At 35.0% G+C, this 17,284-nt stretch overlaps 3 protein-coding genes across 4 annotated transcripts; 2 read left to right on the top strand and 1 right to left on the bottom strand.

The window, feature by feature from the left end:
• Window positions 1–5,084: 5,084 nt before the first annotated feature.
• Window positions 5,085–9,684, top strand: LOC111005995 (protein DA1-related 1). The gene is made up of 11 exons (XM_022277738.2): window positions 5,085–5,325; window positions 5,888–6,006; window positions 6,558–6,645; window positions 6,733–6,877; window positions 7,039–7,162; window positions 7,275–7,358; window positions 7,716–7,832; window positions 7,916–8,128; window positions 8,211–8,273; window positions 8,388–8,506; window positions 9,079–9,684. The coding sequence occupies exons 2-11, from the start codon at window positions 5,908–5,910 to the stop codon at window positions 9,425–9,427; spliced, it is 1,401 nt and encodes a 466-aa protein (XP_022133430.1). The 5' UTR covers window positions 5,085–5,325; window positions 5,888–5,907; the 3' UTR covers window positions 9,428–9,684.
• Window positions 9,685–10,256: 572 nt separating this feature from the next.
• LOC111005993 (lysM domain receptor-like kinase 4) lies at window positions 10,257–12,668 on the bottom strand. The gene has a single exon (XM_022277735.2). The coding sequence runs from the start codon at window positions 12,662–12,664 to the stop codon at window positions 10,493–10,495; it is 2,172 nt and encodes a 723-aa protein (XP_022133427.1). The 5' UTR covers window positions 12,665–12,668; the 3' UTR covers window positions 10,257–10,492.
• A 1,468-nt stretch (window positions 12,669–14,136) lies between these two features.
• On the top strand, window positions 14,137–17,023 carry MDA1 (Mitochondrial transcription termination factor family protein). 2 transcript variants are annotated; one of them, XM_022277736.2, is made up of 5 exons: window positions 14,137–14,297; window positions 14,624–14,842; window positions 14,936–14,985; window positions 15,115–15,327; window positions 15,433–17,023. In XM_022277736.2, the coding sequence occupies exons 2-5, from the start codon at window positions 14,769–14,771 to the stop codon at window positions 16,515–16,517; spliced, it is 1,422 nt and encodes a 473-aa protein (XP_022133428.1). In that variant the 5' UTR covers window positions 14,137–14,297; window positions 14,624–14,768; the 3' UTR covers window positions 16,518–17,023. The 2 variants fall into 2 exon arrangements, with proteins under 2 accessions (XP_022133428.1, XP_022133429.1); XM_022277737.2 differs by having other exon boundaries at window positions 14,151–14,297; window positions 14,651–14,842.
• Window positions 17,024–17,284: the final 261 nt, after the last annotated feature.

Genomic DNA, 17,284 nt, shown 5'->3' with positions numbered 1-17,284 from the left:
GTCCTGACACTAATTGACATAGCAACCATAAAAGTTTAAAAATTAGATTGGTAGGTTATAATCAAAATTTACTCGTTGCAAAAGTTAAGAGACCTTAAAATAGACTAAGTATTTGAAAGCTTATATAAAAAACAAGATATATTTCAAAAGTTTTGAAACAAATATTAAAGTTGAGACCTAGGGATAATTATTTCGTTTTTAGTTTTCTATTATGTTTGTACAATTTTTGTTTTTACATTTGGCTTAAAATATATTTGAATTTTTAGTCAAAATTTTTATATTAAAAAAGAAAAAAAAAATCAAAATTTTAGATTTTAGATTTTATTTTATTTTTTTGAAAATTTAGCTTAGATTTTAAAAATATTTATAAAAGTTATGCAAATAAAAGAAGAAAAAACAAAATGCAAAAGAAAAAAAATACATAAGGAAAGTAATGCTTATAAAGCTTGTGGTTTTAAAAATAGAATATAAAAAGCGAAAGTTATTTGCGAAATTAATATTATACCTAAATTGTGAGCATAATTAAGTGGTAATTGACACTTCCTCCAACTATGAGGTCGTGAGTTCGAACCCACCCACATATTGTATTCAACAAATTTATTTTGTGAATTATTAAAAAAATAAAAAGGAATCGAAAGAACTGAGATGAAAATTAAAAATATGTCCATTATTTGAGGGTAGCCCACTCAACAGTCACCACCACATTTAAATCTCCAAGTGTTGCATGATAAGTTAACGTCAAAAAAACTACTTTTTTTAGTACGTAAAAAAAAAAAAGTACTTGGAGTTTATTTGAAGCCGGTTATATTTTTATTTTCTTATATCATTTTTAAAAAGATGAAAATTTAAATTACCAATTTTATTTGGACAATTTCATTTGCTTGGAAACGATCATTTGTGAAAACAATTGAGGGGAAAATTTTAAAAATAACTCTTTTTAGGAGGTGATTTATAAAAGAATTCTATATTGATACGATTATTGGTTTTTTTACAACCAAAAAAAATTATATATATATATATATATATATATATATATTTAAATATGTTGTTCTTTTATTTTAATTAATATGATCGATATGGGATTTTGAATTTCAATTCAAAATTATAAAAATAATAGATTTAAAAAAGAACTTTCAAAGAAGCAATTGTTAAATATATCCAAACAACTCCTCTTGCCTCTGCAATATATATTTCTCAATCTCTCTTTTAATTTAATTTTAGGAAATTAGAAATATTAAATCAAAGTGATTATTTGGGCAGCCATAACTTTGATTGAAAATAATCTCAAAAGAGGGGGAAAAGCCCCTTTAATTGAATCCATCAGAACTTAACAAGGTTGCTTATAAATAGAGGTGTTAGCTATATATAGATTTTCTTTAAGAAAAAAAAAACTTTGTTTTATTTGGCCATAAAAAGTAAGAATAACAGACAAAAAATAGTTATCCATAATTTTGTGTATATATATATATATATATAATTTTATATGATTTACCGTTGCAATGTCTAATTTAAATTTTAATGTTGAGAAGGCATTATTATAAATGTAAAAATTTATTTTAACCTTTGCAAAAGATTATGTCGGTTAGCCAGGTAGACAATATCAATGCTACAAATGTGGAAGAGAGAGAGGGAGATTTGTTTTATATCTAAGTCAAACAGATTTAAATTTAAATACTAAAAACGTTAATCAAGTGATTATTAACATATTAATCCATGCCACATGTCACTATAATATAAACCTTTTCAATGGGACATATATTATATAAAGTTTGGAAAAGGCAGATAATCCATTGAGCTAGTTAAATTAATTATATATGTTTTGTTTGAATTAATTAATAACATATATCCCAAGTGATGGTATTCAATGTTTGAAATGTAATTAGAATTAATGCAACTAAAAAAACAAAAATCAATTGCAACAAAACAATGAAATGTTTATCTTAAGGCTTACCTAATGATGTTATGCTATAACTACCACTTGATATACCTTTTTATAAGCTAACTATATGGATGCTCTCTTAAGCAACCTATGCTTCAAAATCTCTCTCTCTATTTGCTTCTCTCACCTTAAAAAGTAAGCTAACTTGTTATTTTTTATGAAAGTAAAAGAAATTCATCAACACATGACACCCTCTATATATATGTAAGAAAATTAAAGTAAAACAAAAACAAATCAATACAAGTGTGTGAATATGATACTTAAAAAAGGTGTATCCAAGGTTCAAGAAAAGAAAAAGTATACCAAATGATTTGGCTCCACAACCAAGAGAAAGAAAATGTCATTAATTATTCCTTTAATTTCTACCAATGTGGTCCAAAATGTGTGAGACATTTGTATTTATATATACAATAGCGAGAAGAAACCAATTAAAATTGAATATGTGACCAATCAACTTTTTGAATTCGTGTGGCATGCTTACGTTATTTAATGAATATTAAATTTAGCTTCAAAAAATTTGTTTCTCTATGCCATTCAAATACAAACTATATAAATTTAAAAATCTAGGTTACACAAATTTAACTTTTTTGGGACTATTGCCTTCTTTAATATATAAACAATGAAAGAAAAGGTTTGAGTATCAATTTGGAGAAAGAAAAGTATGCACAAAAGAAGATCAAGACATGCATTTTGATGTCACCATCTTAATTAGTCCTAAAAGCTAAAGTTTCCAAAATTAATTACTTTTTGTGTACTATTAAAAGTATAGTCAACTCATATATGGATTATTATTTGATTGAAGACTTGGTAAAAATATATATTTGCATTATCAATTTGAGGAGGTGAGCATCATGAATATTCTTAGTAATTAAAACAAAGCGACCTTTGCCTTGAAATAACTAAATAAATAATGAATTGATAAGGGCGGAATCGGATTCATTGTTAAAGATATTATTTTTCTTAATGAACAAAATATTTGTTCTTTCTTCAAAAAAAAAAAAAAAAAAGAAACATGAACTATTTTGATTGAAGACTTGCATTATTATTATATTTATTTTTAGTTAAAAAATGACGAACCATTATAAATACAATTTATCAGTTTTTATAATCTCCTATTTATTATCCCAACATCTAGTCAATGCATTAGAATTTGTTTGCTTTAATAGGTGGTTAGACAAAAATTGCAAAGCTAAGATTTTATTAATAATTGGACAATTAGAGGGAAAAAATTGGAGGAATGTGAATTGATGGGGAATTATTTTCTTGGAATTTGTGAGCCAAACAATCCTCCATGTCTTTCTCGGCTGAGTCACTTTCCTCATACTATTCATTAACTAGGGGAGGACCAAAATTCTCGGACATGTTTTTTTGGTTCTTTTTTATCAACAAAAAAGTATATATTATAATTCATCAGGAAAATAAGGCTTGTTTAAAAATATATCAAGATGTTATGGTATTTTTGTGAAAAATTTTTAAAAAATATATATTTGATCAAAGTAACGCCACTGGGAGAGATTTTTTTACTCTCTCTTTTCCGAAAATTTCAGTTTTCTTAAATATGTTTCGAAATTGTGTTGTTTTTCTAAGGAATCACTTTTGTAAAAATAAACTATTAATAGAAAGAATTAAAAAGAAAAATAGGAAATTAATTTGAAAAGAAAAGGTCAAAAGGGGAAAAAGGAAAGAGTGGAGGGCAGTGGAATAATATTCGAAGGTGGTGAAAGTTGGGCCTGGTGGCCCTTTTAAATATGGGCCCACGTAGAAAACGACGACTACTTATTTCCTTGAGATGAGGTGGTCCTGAAGGGGATACATGTTCCACGTGGCATTGCCGGCGAGAAAGTGGGCCATGGCCACGTGGGAACCGTGGTCCAAATCGATTGGCAACCGTTTCGTGACACGTGTTTCGAACAGAGAGGTGACAGCCTGTCCCAGCCAACGACTTTTTTTCGTTTCGGAATAACAAAAAAAAAAAAAAGGAGGAAAAGAAAAAGCTTTGAATTTGTCTTTATGAAAAACACTCGAATAATAAACGTTTCAGATAAAAACAAGATTTTGTTTTATTTTTTTTTGATTTTCGAATCTTTTAATTTTCATATAGTGAATTGATTTTTCTAAAATTTTATTCGGCAGGATTTTAAGTAATTTTAACTCCATCGCTACACTGCATTTGCGTGGTCTTGATTCTTACGTGGCCTGCTTAATGGGCCAGCCTTTGTTTTGCCAATTGGGCCTTATGGGTTAACTTTTGTAGTTCAATTGGGCTTCGTGTTGTCCAACAAATTGGGCTTTATGGACCCCCCAACCAACAAACGTTGTGTAATTTTCACAAGTGTCCTTTTCCATAGCCGACCATCAAACTTGACCAAACATGAAAACGGCATCAAAGGTTCAAAAGTACCATCTTTCACATCATTACAAAATTATAGTAAATTACAACTAAAACCTACACAATCTCCATGAAGTTTGATATAAGCTTGCATGTTTCGATTGTATCTAAAATAATGTATACCGATGAACACATTGATTATATTCAGGAGTAAATCTACAGTAGATCGAGTCCCCTCAATTTTGTAACGCTGTCATTATATACTAACAAATAGCCTAAATGCACACAAATTCTTAAAATGCACATTGGAATATATGACAAAGTCCCTGTTGATTACACAATTGTAATATTCGAGACAAAGTTCGTAGAATACATTAAATGACCTTGTCATACTCAAAATCATACTTTTCTAAACTATTGGAATTATTGGTAAATCACTGGATAAAGCCACTAGTTGTACTTGTATACCAAATGATTATATTCTCCTAACTCACCAATGAATTTTGTAATTAGAAGAAAGATACTGCAAACAAAATTATTGCCTAGTTGATTTGGTTGGTCCACAAATAAAACAACTTTCCAAAGCCATATATATTCCTAGGCAAAGTAGGTATCATCATCCACTAACCTTCATAACTATGAATCATTGTTCTCACACCAAAGCGCACCATTGAAAATTCAACTTTTGGAGATCTTAATTTATGACCTGCTTTCCATTTTTCTTTTCCTCTTGAAAAACAAAAAACAAACAGACAAACAACATACCCCACCGGCAACTAGCTTTTCAACATGCTACTTCTAATTCCATGAACAGTCTCTCTTCCTGAGAAAAAGGATTTATTACTCTCTCTCTCCCTCTGCATGCTTTTTACTTCACATCTTTATGAATGCTATTTTGATCAAACTTATCCAATCTGTACCTTTGAGATTTTTCAACCCCTCTCTATCTCTCTGTTCACTCCCTCTTTCTTCCCCCTCCTCCATTTCTGACTGAAAACAGCTTCTTTTGAACTTCATTACTGTATCACAGGATCCCTCTTTGTCTCAACAAAACAAGGTATGTTTTTTTACCTTAAGATTTTAAAGCTCCTTATTTTAAGACGAATCTCATGTTGAAGATTAACTGGGCAAGTAGAAAATGAGCAAAAGCATCGCCTCGTGGCAATTTTTTTGGTTTCTTCTTGGTTTGCCCTGGCTCTTTGGGAAAGTGGGTGGTATTGGATTTGATGTGTTCATTATGTATTGCTTGTTTCTTTATATATGCAATTTTGATAGTCTTAGAAACTCTTACAATAGCCTGAAGGGACAATATTAAAAAGAAAATAATCAGGGCTGCTCTTTTTGTTGTGCATCAATTTTGGTGTTACTAATTTAAGAGGAGATATTGAGATATTGAGTTTTAAGAGGGAAATTAGGGCAAATAACATAATAGATTGTGAAATGGATGTGGGTAATTTTTTTGTTTGGTTTTGTGTTTAAATATGCTTGATTCATCAATTTCCAAAGGTATTCTGATTCTTACTTCTAGATGAAATTTGTCTGAGTACTATTTTAAAATGCAATTGGATCCTCATTTGGTGATTTGACTTCAGTATAAATAAAATAATGAACTGTTGCAGGTTGATTTAATTTTTACACCATGGAGAGGGCAAGCCATGTAGGTAGGATCTTAGGATGGAATCATGCCAGATATGGAATTGAAGACACCTCCATTCTGAACCTGCTTCATTATTCAACAGTAAAATTAACCAGCACTTTATATATATATACTTTCTTTTTCTATCATTTCATCTGGCTTCAAAACATAACGATTCTCGTAGAACATTAATATTTAAAATCGTCTTTCTGCAAAGGACAGACAAACTTGTCTATTTTTTAGACACGACTTTGCATAATCCATCTCTTTTTGTTGTAAAGAAAACAAACAACTTGGGCCCGCTTGATAACAATTTCATTTTTTAGTTTTCCGTTTTTTAAAATTATGGCTAGTTTCTTTTGGTTTCTTTAGTTTTTAAATTTTGGCAAAGATTTAGAAAACTTCTTTGAAAAGTAAATGAAACACATTAGTGGAAGTTGTTTATAAGCTAAAATTGTAAAAAACAGAAAGCCAAAAACACAAAATCATGTTTTAGAGAGATGGTTTTATTGAAATGGTCCTCATTTAGAAAATCATCGGTTTTAATCATGATTTTTGTTGCAATAGAGAGGCACTTTTTGAAAGCCAAAAATGATGTTCAGTTGAAACATGGCGGTTAGTTTTGTTAGGTCTGATGAATTATTAAACTGCAGGATGGCATAGCAGAATATGAACAAGGGCAAGTTGATTATGTTATGGCAAAGTCACTCAAAGAAATGGAACAACAAAAGTTGATTATTGGTTAGTTCTAATATTACATATTAAAGTTTTGATGCATAAATTAGATTCAATTTTGCTCAAGTTTAGATGAATAATGTTTAATTTTAGAGAGAGTGAACAAGAAAACCATACGAGCCCAAGTTGAAGAAGATGAGCAACTTGCCAATGCAATTCAGCTGAGCTTAGTCATGATGTCTTCTCTTACAGATGGCAGTCCACATGATTCTTCTAAATCTGATGCCTCTGCATCCAAGTAAATATAACTTTTCTTTGTTCTGATACGTCAATGTCTCGAGTTTCAACTTTTGCATAGTCATTTTCTCTATCTTCATTTATTATTAACGCTTCACATGTTTAGATCTCGTATTAATATCTGAATGAGTGGTTCCTTTTTGACATAACATGTTTATGTAGGATCTGTGCTGGATGCAACACTGAGATAAGGATAGGCCAACGTGTTTTACATTGCAATGGTATTGTTTGGCATCCAGAATGTCTCATTTGCCATGCCTGCAAACAGCTTATCAGAGATGATGAGGTTGACTTTAGAGGAGGGTGGAATTGTGATTTGGACTTTGATAAACTTATGGAATCCTAATAATTATGTATCCTTAAATTGATTTGATGATTGTATGTCTGATTTACAACAGTTCATCCTGTCTGAAAATCGCCAGTACCACAGAACTTGCCATAGGAAAATGAGATATCCCAAATGCTATGTTTGCAACAACTTTGTAAGTAAATTCATCTTTAATGTTCGTGAAGTTTTTAACATGAGAATCGAACTTAGTACCGTATTGGTTAGAAACAAGGTCTTTAAGAATTCTATACATGCCAACTTTTTTGTATATATAACCTTTGTGTTCTACAAATTAGAGGAGTATTTTATTATAATTTTTGAATTACAACAGACTAAGAGGGGTAACCTTTCTTCTTAGCTCGGCCCCTGGGTACGAAGCACTTTGAGCATAGTACTCCACAAATATAATTACGTAGGATTAAGTATAAAGTCGACAATATCATAATTTCAATACTTTTCTCATGATTTTCTCCTGTTTTTTCTTTTTCCCTTGTGTTGTTGATGATGTTAGATCCCATATACTCATGATGGGATTGAATATAGAGAGCACCCTTTTTGGGAACAAAAGTACTGTCCTTCCCATGAAAATGATGGAACTTCCAAATGTTATAGCTGTGAAAAATTACAGGTAAGCCTCTCTCTCTCTCTCTCTCTCTCTCTCTCTCTCTCTCTCCTCCACAATTATATTTGTGAGCTTACTTCTGCATACAGCCAAAGGGGTGCAAGTACAATTCACTCAAAGATGGGAGAAGATTTTGTCCAGAGTGTTTTAGCTTCAGGATCATGGACATCAATAAGTGCCAACCACTTTTCGATGAGATACAAGAATTCTTTGCAAGGTTACACATGAAATTTGACCAGAAAATTCCGTTGGTGTTAGTCGAAAGGGAAGCATTGAACGAAGCCTTGGAAGGGGAGAAGAATGTGAGGACAGGTTCTTCTTTTGGTTCTTCACTGAATGTTTTTTGTCTTATCATTTTGGTACTCATTTCTTTGGATCATGCAGGGGCACCACCATCTGTCTGAAACTCGAGGGCTCTGCTTGTCAGAAGAGCAGATCATTCGTGTTGTAAGAAATTCGATCTCTTTGGCTAGATTCAACTCCAACAATATATATATGAGTGTTTTATTAGAATAGTTTTTGAATTTGACTGAATCGAATTGGTTTGGACATGGTTGGTAGATTCGTAGGAGGAAACCTATTGACAGGGGCCATTCAACACTTGACATGCCCACACAGCCACTCAAGCTAGCTCGTAGTTGTGAAGTTACTGCTATATTCATTCTATATGGCCTTCCCAGGTACCATATTTGTTCACAATAAACCTTTGTTCTCATGTTAATTAATAGTACACTTACTAGAACTTGTTAATTTTAAGTTTTCGGGTCTAGTATGTCCGGACAACAAACTTTCTTATGTCTCTCCATAGTAGTATGATATTGTTCGCTATTCAACTTAAGCCTATGTGATTTAGCTTTTGATTTCTACTCAAAAGAGATTGTACCAATCCAAGATTTTTTTTTCTACTTGTACTTTTAACTGATGTGCTATGTTCACATCCTTAACAATCTTCCCCATAAACAAAGGATCATCGAGTCTTCCTTCAAATAATGATCATTTACACGAGAGTTATATTTCGTCCACACGGTAAGTCTAGGACACAGCTCTAATACCTAATACCATATGTTTAGGACAAGAAGCTTTACATGCCTCCTCAAGGATATAATATTGTTCATTTTGAACTTAAGTGCACATGGTTTTACTTATGGTTTCTACTTAATACGCCGCATATTAATAGAGATGACGATATCTCAACATAGTCATGATTTGCAGCTTCATTTTCACATTACACACAATTTTTTGGTTTACACAGGTTGTTGACAGGATCCATTATAGCACATGAGATGATGCATGCATGGCTTAGACTTCAAGGTTATCCCAATTTAGAACCAGAAATTGAAGAAGGCATTTGCCAAGTGATAGCTCACAAGTGGCTGAAATCCAAGATGGAATTGGGATCTCGAGCTGCCATGGCTGCTAACAAACATGAGCTGCTGAGTGAAACAGAGATGAAACTTGGAGAATGTTTCATATGCCTAATCGAACAGGATTCTTCACCAGCCTATGGAGATGGGTTCAGGAAGGCACGCGAGGCAGTTTTCCGCTTTGGTTTAAAGGCAACTCTCGATCACATCAAACTCACTCGAACCTTACCAGTTTGAACTTCGATGTCATAGGAAAAACAACATTATGGATTAGGATTGTATTGTACAACGTTGGTGAAAAAGTGAAACATGTAATAGAAAGAATAATAGTTGCTCATTAATCGTTCTATTTGTCGAGTTTTTGATCATAAGCCCATGGAGATGAAGATGAGAAAATGAATTATGCTTTTTGTATCTATTTATTAGAAACTTGATTTGTGACATGATTTTGATCTATAAAATAAATTCGATATGTGGCACCTATCGTTTTGTTTTGCATAGAATCTACTCCTTTTTATTGTATTATATTATAACGAAGTAACCAACATTGGTCTAATATACATAACACATGTTCAACTCAAACAAGTCCTTTTTAAGTCTAAAGCTCTCGTTAGATACAAGTCACTCAGATGAAAGATTCACAAATCTTCTGGCAATCTCAAGAGTCAAGTCTCAAGTTGAGAGAAGTTGCAGCCAGCCATGAATATCATTATGAAGCTCAAGGATTTTTCAGTCAGCAGCAATGGAAGCTATTATAATGTGAGTTTATACTCTTTCCCCGTTTACTCTCTTGGTGCTCATTTATTCGGTTAAATAAAACTAACATTTTTTTTCAGAATTCGGAGTCGGAGCTTTGCTTTCCTAAGGTCCGGACCTGAGAGACATTTAAGATTTTTGGTATTAAGCTCACCAGATGATTCAAACTTGAGACCTCTAAGTCGGTATGACCAAGAGACCTCAAGTCCTTGCCAACTGGACTGCCCTTGGGGATTCGGTTAATGAAACTAACATGATATCATGTAAAAGTTAATGAGACGACTTGATAAGTTACGTGGTTCATTATACGTCGACACGAAGAGAAGTGATTTATTTTTCATATATAAAGAGACTGAATATGTGTAAGAAATGTGATGTATGTTTTTGAACATTATTACAACTTTGCATACAAAAATGAGGCAGCTAGAAGAATCAGACAGGATTTACAAGGTTGGAACTGTAACTGTAAGATCTTATACTTAAAAGAACAGCTCTGATCAGACATGAGCAGAATTTCTGATGAGCTCTGTTATGAGTTTGGGTTTGTCATACAGAGGTGTTTGACAATTCCCATGATAAAGAACTGCTCAAAATTCTACAGAGGGATTGAACAATCTCATCCATGGATGGGCGTTGAGACGGGTCCTTGTTTAAGCACCTATCGACAATATTCATCACAAAAACGGCAAGTTCATTGGGATATTTACCTTCCAACGAGGGATCCATCAGGTGGATTAAATAATCCTTGCCATCTTTCTCGTCAAGCACTTTCTTAAGAAGTTCAGGCAACTGCAAATTCTCCTTTCGGTACAACTCTGAAACCTCCTTCCCGGTGAGCATTTCGATAATCAGAATCCCAAATGAATAGACATCAAGCTTTGTGGAAACAAGACCATTTTCGAGATATTCCGGAGCCATATAACCTCTTGTTCCAACAATGTGCATTGTCAATGTAAAATCGCCTTCTTCCCATCCCGCCGATCTTGCCAGACTGAAGTTCGATATCTTGCCCCTGAACTCACTATCAAGAAGTACATTATCAATCTTCAAATCCTTGTGAACATGAGGTGGATTTGTGAAGCTATGGAGATAATTGAGCCCCGTTGCGACGTCCACCGCAATCTGTATCCTCTGCGTCCAACTCAAAAACTTGCCATCCCTACTACTATTTGAATCAATCCAGTCACTCAAGGGACCATTGGCAGCATACTCAAAAACAAGATACCAATGCCCTTCATCGAAACAAACACCCGAAAGGCGAATCAGATTCGAATGGTTCGCCTTGTTGAGTAAGGCGATCTGTTTCGAAACATCTCCATTCATCTTCTTAATAGCTGCAGAATCCCCATTGATTGTGCCATGATATACGGACCCTTTGATCAGATGGGCTGAACTGAAATTATCAGTTGCATCCCGCAGCTCTTCAAAGGTGTAAACTTTGACAGATTGAGCAACACTATAAATACTCTCCAAGGTGATGGAAGAAGACTCCCCATCCACTTTCTTCTCCGACGGCTTCTCATATGACTCAAAGCTTTCAACTTCAGTAGTCGAATGCTTAGTTTTCTTCTTCCTTTTCCTCACACACACAAAGAACACCACAGTTCCAATTGCAGCTGCCAAAACAACTCCTCCTACAACGGCCACAAGGGCATATACCCATGTTCTATTAGGGGCCGGAGGCGGTGGAGTGGCCGGAGATGGAGGCGGAGGTGGCGGTGGGGGCGAGGCGGGCTCTCTCATTCCAGTGGCCGACGGCTCACTTTTAAGGGGAATCAAAAGAGTAGTAGAAGGGATAATTACGGATTGTTCTTGAAGTTCGTTGGCTTCAAGTACAGAACCAATATCCGCACCAAATGATTCAAATCTCGCAGTGATTTCCTCAACAGTATCGCCGGATACAACTAAGTAACTCAAAAGATAATTGAAACCCATATCAGTTTGGTTCTTGGTGGGGCAAGCGCATCTAAGAGGAACAACAATCCTCTCCCCGCCATTAATACTCGTGGCATTAAGATTGGGGTTCTGAGCTATAAGGGATTGGCAGGTGGAGAGACCTTGGAGGGAATCACGTGCAATCGAGAGATAAGTATCCCCAAATCGGGTAGTAAAAGAAACATTTGCCTGAAGAAACTGACCGGAACAGGAACAATCGACGGGGACAAGCACCAACTTCTCCGTCGGGAAAGTGGCCGACGCGGCGACGGAGTTGACCCGAGAGAGCTCCGAGGGGTCGGAGCCCAACAGAGCAGAGATTGTGGAAACAGAGTTAAAGGTAAGGCGCGACCTGAAGGTGAGGAAAGATTGGCAAGTCCGATTGGGGGTGTTGCAGAAGTAACCCAAGTTACCAGTGGAATTGTGGGGGTTGTTACAGTCTTCGGTGGTCGATCCCACGTACGGCTGCTGAGAAACGATGGAGGAGAAGAAACAGAACAAGGAGGCGATGAAGAAATGGAAGTGGAAGGAACCCATTCGGGTGGAAGGAGGAGAAATTGGAGAAATTCTCGTTTTGGGGGAACTGGAGGCTATACTAATATTTGGGGAAGAGGTCAAAATTGGCTGCAGAGGAAGATTAAACAGCGCGTTAAATTGAAAATTCCCATTTCTCAGTGCTGTCATTGTTTCTACAATTGCGACGGAGCATTGACCGTAGAGAAAGGGGATGAAGTTGACATTTTCAAACATCGGGGCTTGTTTATTGTTTAGTGTCGTCCACATCCACTCAAGAACAAACAATTAAAAGATTAAGCAGGGATCTAGAGATTGTAGAGTGAGATTAATGGAGAACGACTATCAATCGGCGGCTCCCAATCGGGCCTGGAGAGTGCGGCGGCTAGTGGACACCATAATAATGGAGCCACTCACTCCATCCACCCATAGTTTGCCTACTTTCTTCATGTCATGTCTTGCAAATGATAAATTATTGATCAATTTTTCTTTTCTTACTACAAATTAATAATCTCTTCAACGATTAAGTTTAATGGGGTGATTTTCCTTTCTGGAAAAATAAGTTTTTGATCCTACGTTTATTTAGTCAAAGTTTTGAAGGAGTACCTTTAGATTTTTTTAAAATAATTTTAAATGACCATCTAAAAACAATTTTAATGCTATAAGAAATTCATTGACCGTTGGTGAACTAACAGAAAAATAGATGATGCGACCATTATCTACTTATTATACTACGATTAATTTTATGTTTTGTTATTAGTATCTAAGGTGGCAAAAGAAGTGGAATCTTCTTTCTCCCCTCTCCCTCTTTTTCTGCATAGGAGATAGTACCTTTTCATCCCGGATCTAAAACGTCATCTTCATTCCAAATCGCAGCGACAACGGAAAGACACGTGGTGGCGATGGGCTGCGACCACGAGCTGTGATGAGGGGAGGCAGTGATGGTTTGCTGGAGATGGAGATGGAGATGGAGAGGGAGGAAGGAGGAGAGAAAGAGGGAAATTGGAGGAACAATTACACCTTATTTGCCACTCCACAAGTCAATAAAAATACATCAAATTAATATATTTTTGCCACATAATCATAGGTTTCACTCCCTTAATTCTTTAGAATCATTTCTAAAACACCAAAAATAAAAATGTCAATTTTAAAATTTTAGGAACTAAATAGATATTAAATTTAAACTTCAACGATCAAAAGTTTATTTTGCCACAAAAACGTACCAGAATTAAAATTAAAAAATTAGAAATTAATTACAAACACAACTTTGGTAGGTAAAAAGTTGAAGGGCTTTGAAAAGATTGTTCAAATGTTTTAGTGACCACTTACTTAAGATATTATAACTTTTCGAATTTTTTTATAACTAGAATTTGATTTGTCCCATGTAGTCAGAATAGTATGGACACCATACTTGAAAGTTCATAAAAAAAGTTGATCTCCGTTAAGTTCACAAATGGTCCATTCCACCCATACACAGAAACAAAATCTAAATTAAATGACCATAGTGTCTAATCAGAAACTTAGGTGATCAATAAAAATAAAATCTAGACCTCAAAGATAAAAAATATCAAATTTGAAATCGAAATTAAATCCAAACTTTAGCGGGTAAGATGTAATTTGGCCAAAAAAAAAAAATTGTAACCTAATCCTTTATTTTATTATCCAACCATCTGACTTGTCACTCTCGACATCAGACACCTGTCTCCTGTGGCACATAATTTAGATTTTAGGGCATTATTTTACCTATGTCTCTTTCAGTCTCTCTTCTCCTATCTCTTCCGAGTTGTTTGCTCTTCTCTTTTTCAACCATTCTTATGCATTCTCTCAGTCTCTCTTTCGAATCTCCGACCCAATTCCTTCCGACCATTCTTCGGCTCTCAACATCCGCAGAACTTCAATTTTGGTAAGCGCCATCCATCCCTTCTCTTTCTCTTCTTCTAATATGCAACTAGTTGATAAGCTTTTACTTATTTCTCACGAATTTTCAAACCCACTCGGGAAGTAGAGACTAGCAGAATAAGACTTGCTCTAAGTATTACCCAGAAGTCCGAAATAGTCAAAATCCAAAAATTAAGGATATCTACCCATTTTATTGTACTGGGCTGGCAGAACCTTAAACAATGGCCTGGCAACATCATTTGGTTCTTACTTTTGTTGTTCTGGGCTTAGTTTTTCACTTTTTTTTTTGGAGGGTTTTGTAAATGCATTTTCTTTCCTTTTGGTTCATAGTTCTGCGGCTGATAACTTAAGTGACAGACGACCATATTCAATTCTGTGGAGGGCCCAATTTTTGGACCTCCTATCGCAGCCTTGCCCGAGTGTTGGTACTCATTAATCACTCAAGAAGGGGAACTATTTGCGCTACAGCTTGAAGATGAGAGCTGTCATTGGTATACGTTTCCCCCATTTCCTCTTTATGCCAAATGGTATTCTCATCACTACTAAAAGGTACCTTTGGCGTTGGCACTCTTAACAGAATTGTATAATTTTATTTTTCCTGATGGTTATCAATGGGTCATTCATAAATTTTGATTTACACAGGGTTCAGCTTTCATTCCCAAGGAAACTATTTTCTCTCCGAGCAAAATTTGGTCAGTGCTTCAGTTTTAGATTCCATTGATGTTTTCATTGACTTGATGTAGTGGTTTTAATCTCTTGATAGAGTTTTGTGGTCTCTTAACCATGCTAACTACTATGTTTTTGATTATCTAATGTCACAGATTCTGAGACAGATGGACCAGTCAACTTAAAGGTTGTATCTCCAGCCCTTCTAACAGCAGAAAAAGAAGAGGCCAAGGCAGTTTTAACCTTGTTCTTGAAGAAACAAGGCATGAGCAATGCAATTGCTGCAAGAACGATAAACAAGTCTGATCTCTTCATCGATCATCTTGTCTTGAAGCTTCATTTGATTCATAAATCTCGGTATCTAGTAGGTTCGACTTCAATGTATTTCTTATCTCTCTAGTCAAAGAGAAATTGTTTCAGTTGGATAGAATGGCATCACTAGGAATTATAATCAAGTTTATATGATTATGCAGGGCGAGAGTTGACAACACTTGAGATTAGAGATGCTCTGAATCCTTATCTTGAATCCCTTCTTGAAGTGCATGGAACCCTTCTCGTGCATGCTGTGGAGAACTTTCCAAACGCTCCTATTAAAGAAAAGACCACTACAACAGTCTCTGTCTTGAATTCAACAATTGATGTGAAGAAGCTGAAAGCCGTATCTCGAGTTAGCGAAATAGGTCCTACTGGAAAGCTCCGGCCTCAGATTCTTTACCTGATTGAGCATGGCTTAAATCTTGAGCAAATTAAAGAAATTACTCGCAGATTCCCAGCTTTTGCTTACTACAGCTTGGAAGGGAAAATAAAGCCCGTGATTGAGTTTCTTCTTGATCTTGGGGTACCAAAATCTGATATCCCTGTCATCCTCAACAAGAGGCCTCAGCTATGTGGAATTAGTCTGTCTGAAAATCTAAAGCCAACTATGATATTCTTAGAAAATTTGGGTGTGGACAAGACACAATGGGCAAAAGTGATATACCGATTTCCAGCGCTTCTCACCTACAGCAAACAGAAGGTTGAAGCAACTATCCATTTCCTCTACGAAATGGGACTCTCGGAGGAGAGTGTAGGTAAGGTATTGACTCGTTGCCCAAACATCATAAGTTACAGTGTCGAGGAAAAATTAAGGCCCACTGCTGAATATTTTCTTTCACTGGGAGTTGATGTTGCTGTCCTTCTCTATCGATCGCCACAGACGTTTGGTCTTAGTATCGAGGCTAATTTGAAACCAGTGACACAATTTTTTTTGGAGAGGGGTTACAGTATGGAGGATGTTGGGACAATGATCTCAAGATATGGAGCCTTGTATACTTTCAGCTTGGCTGAGAATGTAGTGCCAAAGTGGGAATTCTTCCTGACCATGGAGTACTCAAAATCAGAGCTAGTCAAATTCCCTCAATATTTTGGTTACAGTTTGGAGGGAAGAATCAAACCAAGGTATGCAATTATGAAGGAGAGCCAGGTGACGCTGTTACTGAACCAGTTGTTAACATTATCGGAGAGCGACTTCGTCAAGGCAGTAAAAAAGAAAGTGAATAAGTTGCTTTCCAACAACTGACTTTCTATAAGAAAGGAGGTAATATATTGGAAGCTGTTATGACTTGTGAGATGCGTGGCAGTACTAAGAAATTTTCTTGCAATGCCTCATCTGAAGCAAGAGATACCGCGTCTCGGGATGATCGGAATTCTAGCATTGGGTTTTGCTTGAAAGAAGGTCCAAGTGGTTGATTTGCCAATTCTTAACTGCGAACTCCATCGGTTTTGAAGTGTGGATATGGAAGAGAGAATGCCTTGCGAATCTGTGTTCTTGGCCTGGAGTCCTTGATAAATCCATCTCTTTGGTCTTGATTTCCTCTTAGGATCATCATTTTGGACCAACTGTAGTAATCGTAGTATGTTACCGTCCATACAAAATTTCAAATAAATGAAATTATGGGGAGAAAATGTGAAATCTATACGAGGAGTCGTTTAATTCTCTCCACTATGGTTTTGATTTGAAGGCTGATGATCAGCAGCCATATCTCAGTTTTAAAGGAAATCGAGTTCTTAAAGTTTGAAGACGCATTTTAATCTACGAATTTGAATATTTTAATGTTTGTATTTTTCAGTGTTTTGAATGGTGAACTAATTATGGTTTTTAAATTTTTTATTAATATGTTTCTTTTATTAGAATATAAGAGTAACCTTCAACTGATAGTTTTTGATCTTTAGAAATGATAATTGTTTCTTTTGTTCAATTCAACCAAGAGAGGGAAGAATTCATACCTTTAATATTTTGTTGGATTATATATGTCTTAATTAGAGATGTAAGTTTTTTTTATGGAC

The sequence above is a fragment of the Momordica charantia genome (assembly GCF_013281855.1).
Source record: "Momordica charantia cultivar OHB3-1 chromosome 1 unlocalized genomic scaffold, Mcharantia_2.0 BLBB01000001.1, whole genome shotgun sequence".
NCBI classification, from domain to species: domain Eukaryota; kingdom Viridiplantae; phylum Streptophyta; class Magnoliopsida; order Cucurbitales; family Cucurbitaceae; genus Momordica; species Momordica charantia.
Note: the sequence above shows the minus strand (reverse complement) of the source record. Positions and strands in the feature narration are given on the sequence as shown.